The 12,008-nt window shown below is 43.4% G+C and overlaps 1 protein-coding gene across 2 annotated transcripts in view; it reads left to right on the top strand.

Annotated features, from left to right (window-relative positions):
* RGS12 (regulator of G protein signaling 12) overlaps positions 1 to 12,008 on the top strand; it is a 109,145-nt gene that overhangs the window by 62,676 nt on the left and 34,461 nt on the right. For both annotated transcript variants that reach the window (XM_072126156.1, XM_072126157.1), the window contains exon 4: positions 1,115 to 1,136. In XM_072126156.1, coding sequence (XP_071982257.1) covers positions 1,115 to 1,136 — 22 coding nt within the window. The remainder of the gene's footprint in view (positions 1 to 1,114; positions 1,137 to 12,008) is intronic.

Raw genomic sequence — 12,008 nt, 5'->3', positions numbered from 1 at the left:
GATCTTCAGAGGGTGCACAGAACATCTTCCATACAAGTGGTCTCAATACCCAAGGTTTATCAGTATTACCATGTAAAGGACCATTTACCAGCACCGTGATTGGGGTAATCGATTAAAATTGATTATGAGGGGGTGTTTCCAGTGCCCCTCCATGTTGCAGCTTCCTTGGCTGTTACACTGTGCAGGTTCACCGCTCCACCCACTCCTCCTTCCACTGTGTTGAAAGTTCCTCTGCTGCAGTAATATTACATCAGAGGGAAGGATAGTACTGAGGGAGTAGAGGGGGAGATGATGTTGCAGTACAGAGGAGCTCTGGTAACACCCACTCATTAGCACAATTACAAAACTTGATTTTAGAAGGAAGGAAGCGGTGGATATCAAATATAAGAAGATTACCACAGTCACGGTGCCTGGATCTATAAGAAAGTGTCCCTTGTTTATCCTGAAGGATTTTCATTTTCTTATAAGTACATTGTGTGAACCTATAATGAAAAAGCATGACCCGTGATGTGGTGTATTGCCCTGATTTCTTGGAATAGAATGTTTGAGTGCAGCTTTGGTTGTGAATGGAGGAGAAGAGTCAATCTATTAAATTTGTAAAGCCCACATGTACCGTACCTTGTGTGGACACGACGGTGTGTGACCCGATCCCTAGATATGTAATAATCTACATTACTTCCAGTAAAGTTGGGTTCACTTTGTATTCTAGCGTACGAGCCTTCCCTCTGCAGAATATCTGCTTATGCAAATGATCCGGGAGTATTTTTATCCCAGTCCTGATTAGTGTTTTTATGCAAAAGCAGCATCTTTTTTTTTTTTTTTTTCTTCTTCTTCTATGAACTGCGTGTGACTGATAGGACTGAAATCCTGATTATCCGAGGAGGAGTTAGTCGCTGGCTTGTTTCTTGTGGGAGGGTGGAGTAAATTCTGTGATTCAGATGGATGTGCCGAGCCAGAACTGTATCACAATATCTTGTACATTCCGGATTGACAGATTCACGATTTTATTTATTTTTTTTATTCTGTTTATTTTTTTTTTTAAATCGAATTTAACATTTTTGGCAGTTGTAATGCGGTTCTGTAAACACTCATGTCTCTCTCTTCTTCTCCGCAGGCCGCCACAGTCTCCGATGGAGGTAAGACCAAATTTCTTCTACATTTTTTCTTATGAGTTTGCATAGAATGTAATGAGGTGATGTAGCAGAGCTGAATTGGTTTTGCATTCTATTCTGCGCTCCTGGATACTTAGTCGGCTCTGCTGCATCTGTTCTCTTAACTATTATTACCTATTATTGTGACTTCAACCTAGACCTGTTATGTAAGAGGTGCTGTCACCGGGTGCTGGGTGATGGAGTACTCCTCGTCCTCGCCTCACGGAGCAGACAAGTTGGATCGGGTTGTGTAACATGTCTGTGCATGGTTGCCTTGTTGTAGTTTACTGTAGAGGAGCGGAGAAAGTTGGGTTATTAAAACCAACGAGACACCTTGTCACTGGTCTCCTTACCCTCCAGCGCAATCCTCTGCATGTAAGGACAGGCAGGTTGTCAAACACTGTTCACATAGACAGCAATGCAGCGTAGAATACTTGTCTATTGTCTCCTAGTCTTCTCCTTGCACTCGGATTAACCCAATAAATGCTGCCTTGGGTCCCTGTTGCCTAAGCAATTAAAGAGTTAATGCAGGAAGTTGTGTAAACGACCCCCCCCCCCCCACACACACACACACTACCCAAAAAAAAAAAATTAGATTTTTCCGAAAATGTAATGTATCTTGATCAATCACTTTTAGTTCCTTTCGTTCCCTAAAAAGTAATAATCATTGTTTTATAGATAATTGTTCCCAAAATAACCAATAATGTAATATAGTTCGGGATGTTGACCTTCTCGCTGGCGACACTAGATGTCCTTGATCAGACAATCGTCCTCTTGTTCTTATGACAAAAAAATATATATACAGGTTTATTAAAAAAAAAGTTAAATTTGAAGAAGCAAATTTCATGTTTTCCATTAAAACTTATGTAAATGAGCTTCCCTAACCAGCATTGCTGGATCTCCGTAATATGTACATGGACTGAGAGGTCCGTCTGTAAGTTGGGTGTACTTAAGTTGTGGACTGCCTTTACAAATAATAAGTGGAATTACATAAAAACTCATTGAATTGTTATTGAGGTTTGGATATACCGGCAGATGTAATCTATTGTCTACTTGTATCAGCTATGTTTAGGCGAAAAGAACTAAAACTCCCCAAACTTGCAGATTGTCTACATATCTTTTGTGAAGAGGAGCTGATAATCGGTCGACTTTTTGGGGGTCAGTGGTACCAGAAGTAGATCTGATTCCTCCTACCTACATCTGCCCTAATCTTTATTTGACTACCGTAATCTTAAAACCTAATCTAACTTTTACACATTACTTTTTAAAAGTTTTTAAAAATTACCTGGAGAGGCTACTGGGGCGTGGAATAGCCTGTCTGGTGAGGCTACTCCTCTTCTTTCCGACGTCTCCGGGTGCCAAGGAGCTCAGAGTCCTGTCCCGGGTTCCTGTCTGTAGCCCAGGACAGGAGCTCTATAGCCCCTAGAGAGGTCGGAGAGAAGAGGATGCGACCCAGCGGTGGGACGTCTGAAAGAAGAGGAACGCGCTGGAACGCACAAGTTAGATTAGGTTTTCAGATTAGTCAAAGATTAGGGCAATTGTAGGTGGGAGGAATCAGATGGTAGATTCCTCACGGTAGGTTTCCAATAGGGTTAAATGGCACCTGCCTGTGTATTGTATCGGAGCCCGTAGGTGAAATGTGGCGCCATCTTTTCTCCACCAGACTACAAACTGTAGCACCCATAATCCTGCCTGATGTGGTATTGAGAATATACTGGTATGCCGTTGATATTTGGGAATGGTTCAGACCTAGGTCTTCCTCCTTAACAGGGGCTTTGTTATGATTCTACTGAGCTTTGAACACCAATTTGGTAGAAGAGTTCAGTGTGTGTAGAATTATGAGAATGTCCATGTTCTCATTGGAATCCACAAAGTTTTACAGAAGTTTGAGAAAAATGGGCAAAGAAACTGCTCTGTTTTTACTGGTATCTTAATGGAACTGACAGAAACTCGAATATGAACAGATCATGTTCTTAGCTGACGTTTTTGGTAACTGTGTCCTTCTTCAGGCTCTGAATGAAGCTTGGAGGGGAAAGGATCTCGGAATAGGTCAATAGACATTGGTCCTTTTTGTAGTCTCTGATGTAGGTCTACATAGATGGCAAATACCCGTAAGAGCTATTTTATAAACTGTCAAACAGCTACCCCTTTTCCCAAAAATATTCGACAGGTAAGACACTGTTCACAACTGCGTCAGGGCTTTCCATTTTAGGAGAACGGATGAGAGCAGATTCCCTATTTTATTTCACCATTTGATAACGGAAGGGGGAATGGAACCTGCCAAACACAGGTGTGAACTTGGCCGTCGTCTCCCAAACCCAATCAGATCTCCTCTTCTCATTTAATTTAATTTTTTTTTTTAAATACCATTATGATATATTACAATTTTTAGCGAGTGCATCTGTTTTTTTTCATCTTACTAATGAAGACGCTTTTGCATAAATTTACTTGGCAATGGCAGCAGATGTTTTGTCGCATAAAACTGATAATTTACACACATTTTTCCCGCCTTGATTAGCAGATCGCGACGTTACCACTTTATAATCAGGTCTAATCAACATTTTATTCCATGTTAAGATCAAGTTTTTCACCACTTTTTTTTTTTTTTGAGAATAGACTTTATTATTATTATTATTGCATTTGTGTACCTCATTGGTCAGATATGAAGAATAACTTTATTACCTAACAAAATCGAATACGGTATTGCAAAAACCAAGCCTAAGATTCACTATCACTCAATATTAATAAAATTCTGCTCTGCCATAGGCTCAAGCAAATGGGGTTGAAGAATTCACTCCAATAAAAGCTATTTTACCCAGGTACATAAACAAGGCCATGACGAAAATGAGAAATAAAAAGCATAAATATGGGGAGGGAGGGCAGTGCAGGTCCAGATGATCAGGAGTTCTCGATTATAAAGGTCAGAGACCCTTGGAAATGCATAAATAAATGCATATATAAAATGCCTAACCATGTGACCACAAATACCGGCCAATGGCTCACTGTCACCTGGGGATAGAGCTCATCTTCCCCAGGGGACAGCTGTCCATTGGCCAATGACTGTACCCAATCAAAACCTGTTGCCACATTGGCTGAACTATAACAGGGTGGCAACAAGTTTAGGCGGGAAACATTTTCCCGCCTAAACCATACCTGAGGTAATCAAGAGATGACTATAATCCCATGTGGATCCCTCCTAAGGGTGATGCCCCACATGGCGTTTTTAGACCGTTTTCAGTCAGTCAGTGTTTTTTTGTTTTTTTTTGTTTTTTTTTTTTTTTTTTGAAAACTCATCTGTTTTTGTCCGGATTTCCCAATTATCTTAATTAAAAACGCATGCCTTTTTAAATGGACTGAAAACGCATGACTGAAAAAGGACTAAAAACGCCATGTGTGGCATCACCCCAAGGGTCCGGGCTGCACACATTCCCTAAGACCATAAATGGGAGAGGCTGGCTGAAGGAATAACCTATCAATCATACGGAATCACCATTTTATTGTCCGTTGTAGGAACACCCAGCCATCGGCATGTTATCCCCTAGGCCAGTGATGGCGAACCTATGGTATGGGTGCCAGAGGTGGCACTCGGGGACCTTTCTGTGGGCACCCAGGCTCTCGCCTCAGGACAAAGTTCACCAGACAGGGCTTAAATCTTCCAGTAAGAAGGTGTGAACAGGGCCAGAATATTTTTGGAGGTCCTACTACTGGCCCCACTATTCTTCCTGTACAGAAAGACCCTGGAGAGAAGCTACAATGATGTCTGAATTTGCCTTCCTGCTTTCAACTGTATTGGTGTCCTCAGGGGGCTGATACAATTGAATGTTGTGGAACAACATAGAGCAATAAGTTAAAATTTTCAAGTTGGCACTCAATGGTAAATAAGTAGGTTTTGGTTGAAGTTTGGGCACCCGGTCTCTAAAAGGTTTCTCACCTGGGCACTTGTAAGGATCAAATTGTAGCCTGATATAATTATAGTAGGTTTTTAGGAAGTTTGTCCATACCAACCAGACTGTCTCGTGAAATTATGTACAGATTAAAGCCTAGGTCAACGGTTATTTCTATTATTATATGTTAACTTCTACATCTGATCTGATGTGTGGACAGTGTTGTTATGCCGGTATGGGCATCAGGATGGGCCTGGTGCCATATCTGAGGAATGGGCCGCGTACACAATCTTTACTCTCCTCGCTGCGTGTATCTTATCAGTAGAGTCAGTCCTGACCCGTCACACACTCTGCCCGGGTTATGTAAGTTCTTGAACACTCCACCGCTCTGTCCTGCTCATATTCCATGAAATCTGTGACAAATACGGAATTCCTGGAATTAAGCACAGGGAAGGAACCAGGCCGATTGTTTACAAAGTGGTATCCAGGAGGGTTTTTTTTTCTTTTTATCGATGGGGTTTTCTGTGGATCAAAATGTCTAATGTGCAGGGGATAATTTTCTAATTTTAATTGGCCCCTTATTATCCATGGTGGCAGGTCACCTGGAACAATAGGTGCCCCGGCTGTTTCTTTTAGAGTGCCACACATCTGTGCTGGTAGATTGTGATATTGCAGCTTATTCGGTGCAGCAGAGCCACAATGCCCAACACAACCAAGATGTGCAGAATCACCATATTGACGAAGACATCACCACTAGAAATACCAAAGTGCCGTAGTTTGTTTGTTTGTTTTTTCAAAATTAGTTTGTTTTGTTTTTTTGGGGTGGGGGGGTGGGGGGTCTAAAACGGTCAACTACAAATAAGCAGATTTAAGGTTGTCCTGTTTCGGGGCTGAAAATCTGAAGTGTCTTCAGCTCCACCACAGGTGAACTGAATAATCTTTGGCCACACGGTGCTTTATGTGGCTCCTTCTTCTTTGTTTAAACTACTTAGTTTGAGGTTCTAAAATTTAATTTATGGATTTTTGGGAATCCATGTACTGTGTACATCTCCAGGGAGGTTATGGAGTTAGTGATGCTATTAACATCTTACATTTTCTACAAGAACATTTTTGGTGTCTTGTTTTACAGTATGACTTCTCCAAACACCCCCCCCCCCCCCCCAAACAGTACAATGAGGTATTTGTATGGGACTTGGTGGTGACCTCAGCACGGTGACCTGTGGTGAGAAAACACAAGTAACTTTGAGTGTTGCCTTTAAGTCATCGGACTGGGGGGGGGAGGGGTGTGTTTAAATTGGATAGTGTAAATAGGACTGAAAATTGATGATGATTTTATTAATAATTTTGTCATCAACTTTGATGTTGGAAGATGTCTCCTCTCTAAGTTTTAAGTTGTCTTGCTTTTGGGACTTCAACATTTTTTTTTTTTACTAACGATTTTTTTTTTGTGAAGAGAAAAAAAAAAAATTATATATATATAATTTTTACTTTTGCTGTAAAACCACCTATCTGGGCACAGATAAACCTTAGTGAAATTAAAATTAAAGAAAAATTTACAGGGGTGACGAATTAGACTAATATTGTAGAACCCTTTAATTTTTTTTTTTAGTTTTGGTTCTACATTCCTATAAAATTAGGCTATGCCATCAGTATTGGATCTCTTCACTCCTGATGATCTGTTGATTTGTTCATTGCTTTCCAGAAATGGCGCCATACTTTTCTTAGTGGCTGTCCAGGGTATTACAACACCTTCCTATCTGAATGAATGAGTCTGAGCTGTAATACCAGGTTCAGCTACTGAGAAAACAGTTGGCACCATAAAAAAAATTGCATAATTTTCCCAACTTTTTTTTTTTCTTTTTATTTTTCTATGACGGTTTATTAAAATCGAGAGGAAATGAAAGCTGTGTGTATAAACAGGGCAGTGTCTGACGTGTAATTCATGACTGGGGATATCTGCTGTGTTATGGAGATTATATTTCATCATAAGCGCGTGGCTCCGCTCCAGACTCAGGACTTTACTAGGATTTCTTGTAAAATTGGAGTAGTTTGCGGTGAGTTTTCCAGCACTGGAAGCCGAGTTTTGCTCTTTTTTTCGTCTCGAAGTGTAGAAGTTAGAAAGCCGGCAGACATTGATTTACCATCCACAGTCCATCCTTAGCTTCTCCAGGAAAACCCTCTGCATATTTAGTATGTCCTCTGGGATACATGATGATAAATTCCACAACGGCTACAAAGAAAGGCTGGAATTCCAACCATAGATATGCTTTCTTACATCGGCGCCCCCTATTTTATTGGCTGTGACTGGTATTACATCACAGCTCTTAACTTTGAGCAGAAATGCCAAACACCGCCCATGTAAATTATTGTTTGCAGTTATTTTGGTGACATACATTTTTTTTTTTTTTTTTTTTAAGGGTGTTTTTTTTTTTTTTTTGTTTTTTTGTTTTTGTTTTTTTTTTTTTAAAACTATTTTAAGAATTGTGAGCAGGCTGCATTTTCCTGGATGTTTCCTGATTCAAGTGCTCGCACTCTGGTCCCCATAAACGTATAGAGGATGTCACATTTATTATGCGCTTTACGGCTTTGCCTATTACTGGTCTCCGTGATCACGTTCTGCTCATTCTGTTTATGTGGAATCTTGTGAATGGCTCAGTTACTGTAATGAAACCAGGTTAAACAAATTGATGATGTCAGTCATTGTCTATCTGAGCCAATCACTAGCCTCTGTATGAACATGTGAATAATCTGTACATGACCACAGCCGTTGGCTCAACCATCACAAACACTGTGAAAATTACATCATCGCTTATGGTCTGATGCGACTAGAAGTCCTAGAGACTGAAGAGGAACCAAGGAGCTTCCTGGTAAGTGAGAGGGATTTAAATTCCTTGAGAATCTCTCCCCTGGGATTGGAGAGAGAAGTCCAGAGGATTGGAGTGACAGCTTTTGAACTGGGGACCTCCAGAGAAGTGAGAGGCCATTATTCTAGAACAGTGGTTCTCAACCAGGGTTCTATCGAACCCTAGGGGTTCAGTGAGTTGGTTTTAGGGATTCAGCGGAGCCTCCACCACGGAGGTGAAGGCACACATATTCGATTTATCACTAAAGAAGGCTTCGGTGAATGAGCATATGAAACTGGTGGGTTTGGTACCTCCAAATAAGGTTGAGAACCACTGTTCTGGAATATCAGAGTGCCAGCATTGGGACTGACGGACTCCAAAGAAGTGAGAGACCATTAGTCTAGAGCAGTGATGGCGAACCTTTTAGAGCCTCAGTGCCCAAACTTCAACCAAAAGCCACTTATTTATTGCAAAGTGCCAGAACAGCAATTTAATTAGCAACAGAGGTCGCATTAACTTTTTCAAGGCAGAGTAAAAATACTCCTCTTGGCATTTTGGAGGAGTATTTTTAGCCGACAAGGAGTACACACCATAGAAATGCATAGGTTATTGTCCCAACGTCCGGTCCCGTACGCTAGTGCTGCGTTTGTAAATGCAGTGCCAGCAGTATGTGTGGCCACACCCTTACGGATCACAGCTGAAACATGTATGTGATCGCACAAAGCTTGACTTGAGTTTATAAACACAAGTCAACTGGAATGTGTAAAAGCAGCCTAAATTGTATTACCTTTACCTTGTAACCATATAACTGATAGTGATGCAATAGTAAACATAGGCAAGCAGACTATCCTTGTCAGCTAATGGCTCTCACTTTTTCTACCTTTTTTTTTTTGCCGAAATCCTTGTGGAGTAGAGGAACATATGTTGCTGGAGTCCGTTCGGCACATTTACTAAGAACAGTGCAGTCTGTACCATGTGGAGTTGCCTGTGTAATGTGCAGAAGGCACACGTGGCGTTTTTATGCAGTTTTTAGTAGAGCGTTTTCAGATCGCAAAAAAAACGCATGCGTTGAAAACCGTTAAAAACGGCCCAAAAACGGCTTAAAAGCGCCAAGTGTGTCTTCACCCACAGGGTACAGGATTTCTGACGCACGCTCTTCATGAATCTGGTGCCCCCTGCACTTCCTCAACGCAGTGCACCAGTTTTTTTTCTGGTGCACTTGATGATAAATCTGGATCCCTGTTCAGTGCAGAAATTTGTGGCATGTGAAGAGTAGTGCAACCACACCACAACACAGTAGTGTGCAACACTAATGTGGCACAGACACTTCTTAAATACCTGCGCAAGCAGTTTGCACCTAATAGAATGTGCAAAGTCCGACAGAAAACTAGCGCATTGCCCATAGTAAATGTGCCCCAATATATTTACACAAACGCACAGACATGTATCCAATATGCTTATACATATATTAAGTGACATGTGTACAAAATCCATACATAAGATATTTTGACATGTGTTCTCCACATTGTACATGTCAGTCACATGTAAGGAGGATGGCAGAGATAAATAACATGCTAGATGAATGACAGGACACAGGGCTCTGCAGCTTACCAGATGCCGTTATTGACCATCTATTACAATGCATTGGCCTCTGTGCCCTGCAGTCCTGTCATCAGAGCTGGCAGTGCCCCCGGTGACGAGAAGGGCAGCTGAGGGTGCTTGGGGCAGCTGAGGGTGCTTGGGGCAGCTGAGGGTGCTTGGGGCAGCTGAGGGAGCGTCTGCACAACTTGTTGTTGCTCCTCTGCCATGATGATCGCCGATGCTGGGCTCAGTGTGTGAGGGAGAGGTGGTAGCAGGACTACGGACGCAGCTCTGCACACTCGGCCTTTACCCTGACCTCCAGTAAATCACCTCCCGTGGCTGGAGGGACATGACGGCAGCAGCTTGTCCGGGGGAGGAAGGCAGCTTGTGCCATACAGCAGCGTGGAGCAGGGTTTTCTTGGGCTGGAGGACAGTACAGGGCCAGGTGATAGGAGCAGGATGGGAGCTGGCAAATGGCTTTTTTTTACCTGGTTCTACAGTACTTTGGAGCAGAGGAGCGTGTATAGCTAAAGTCTGTCAGCCGCACAAACTGATGAAACATGTGCAGACTCCAGTGTACTAGTAATATACACACAAGCACTCGGGCCTGTACACAGTGTCGCCCCCTGTGGCAGTGCCCAGTGACAGGGATGTCAGACTCAGGTTGTCAGTAATGTCCGGACCAGACATCGCACAGTAATCTTTGGACCCTGTGAGGATTCCCCCCGTCACCCTCTCCCTCATATCCCCGAGGTTTACACTTACTTGAAGGAAGTAGTGGGGATCCCGCCCAGCACCCGCCGGCTCTCCCATGCAGAGCCTGACTAACCATCCGTGACACTATGCTGCAGGGAGATACACAGACCCGACCAATCTACTGGCGGCACTTTACAACCAATAAAAAAGCCCCTTACATGCTGCTTAATACTGGCAGCGTAAAGGAGCTTTGCTATTGGTCTTGTGCTGAGCCGTGCCCGCGCGCTGTGATCACAGTAAAACTCTCCTCTACGATTGCAGCGCGCTACACTGCTTATCGAGCACTTTACAGAGGATAATTCCCAAGCGTACTTTTACGCATGGCAATTATTCTGGGGAGTAATGGCGCCTCATCATGCGTCTATGACGCTTGGTGAGGCGTTAATGCGACCTCTGATTAGCAATATATTTCTCCTTGTTCATTGACAATTTTCAATCCTTTAGCCTCCCACGGACACCAACGCAGTTGCAAGGAGGAGGGCAAATTCATCCATCATTGTAGGAAGATTCTGCAGGCAGATTCCTGTCTGGTGAACTTCATTCTGGGGTGATGGCCTGGGTGCCCACAGAAAGGGCTCAGAGTGCCACCTCTGGCACCCGTGACATAGGTTTGCCACCCCTGGTCTAGAGGATTGGAGTGCCAGCACTGGAACTAGAGGCTTCGAGAAGTGAGAGGGACCATTAGTCTAGAGCAGGGGTAGGGAACCTACGGCTCGGGAGCCAGATATGGCTCTTTTGTTGGCTGCATCTGGCTCTCAGACAGATCTTTAATAAATAGTGATGGCTGCTGTGTGTCTCTTAGGCCCCTTCTATACTTGCGTTTTTCACGCACGTGTTCTGCGCGTGCTTTTGACGAGCAGAACTTGCATTATAATCAATGGGCTTTTTCAGACTTGCATTTTTATTCACGCACACACACGCGTTTTTTTAACGCACGTTTAAATCTCTGCATTCTCTACTTTTGCAAGTCACACGCGTGAAAGACGCACCATATGGTAATGCATCAAAAACGCATTGCACTCTGAGACACATGCAAGTGCAATGCGTTTTTCATGCATCAATTGCCATATAAAAGATAGAGCTCAGCCCTGAGTCCTTTAAATTGCATTGAAAACGCGGATGAAAAACTGAGACACTGAACAAATTTTGATGAAAAACTGATTGAACTCTGATACAAAATGTCAGTTTTTCACTGACCAAACCCTGATCGCTCCCTGATCAGACTGACGTGATCTGCAACGCAAGTGTGGAAGGGGCCTTAGACTGATCAATGTGGCTAACCATCTACTGGGAGGCATGTGGTGGGTATTAGGATTTGGAATAGTGAACCCCCTGGACCACTGCAGACGATGATGTAAGCAGACACCTGGGACCAGAATCTAAGTGGCCCCGGTCTTCACCAGAGCCCGTCGCAAAGCAGGATGGTCTTGCTGCAGCGTGGTACCACCAGGTCATTCCACAGGCGTGACTTGTGCGCGGTGGTAGCCAAGGTCGAGGTGCAGGATCACTAGGCAGTCTCGTGGTCAGGAACAGGCAGACGGTCAGGAGGCAATGATGCCAGGTCGTTGATGGATCAAGAAGACAGGGCTGACAGCGAAGGAGCAGAATCAGGAACAGGTCTGGGGTAACAACAGGAGGTCAACACTTGGGAAGGAAACACTGTGGAAAGCTTCCTAATCGGCATGAAGCACTAAGATCTGGCGGGGAATGCTGGGAGCCGCCGGTCTTTATAGGAACCCGGGAAGAGGGTAGCACCAATGGCACCAGCGGCGCGCTGGCCCTTAAAATAAATG

Source organism: Engystomops pustulosus, chromosome 1, assembly GCF_040894005.1.
Source record: "Engystomops pustulosus chromosome 1, aEngPut4.maternal, whole genome shotgun sequence".
Taxonomy (NCBI): Eukaryota; Metazoa; Chordata; class Amphibia; order Anura; family Leptodactylidae; genus Engystomops; species Engystomops pustulosus.
This window is presented reverse-complemented; position numbering and strand designations above follow the sequence as displayed.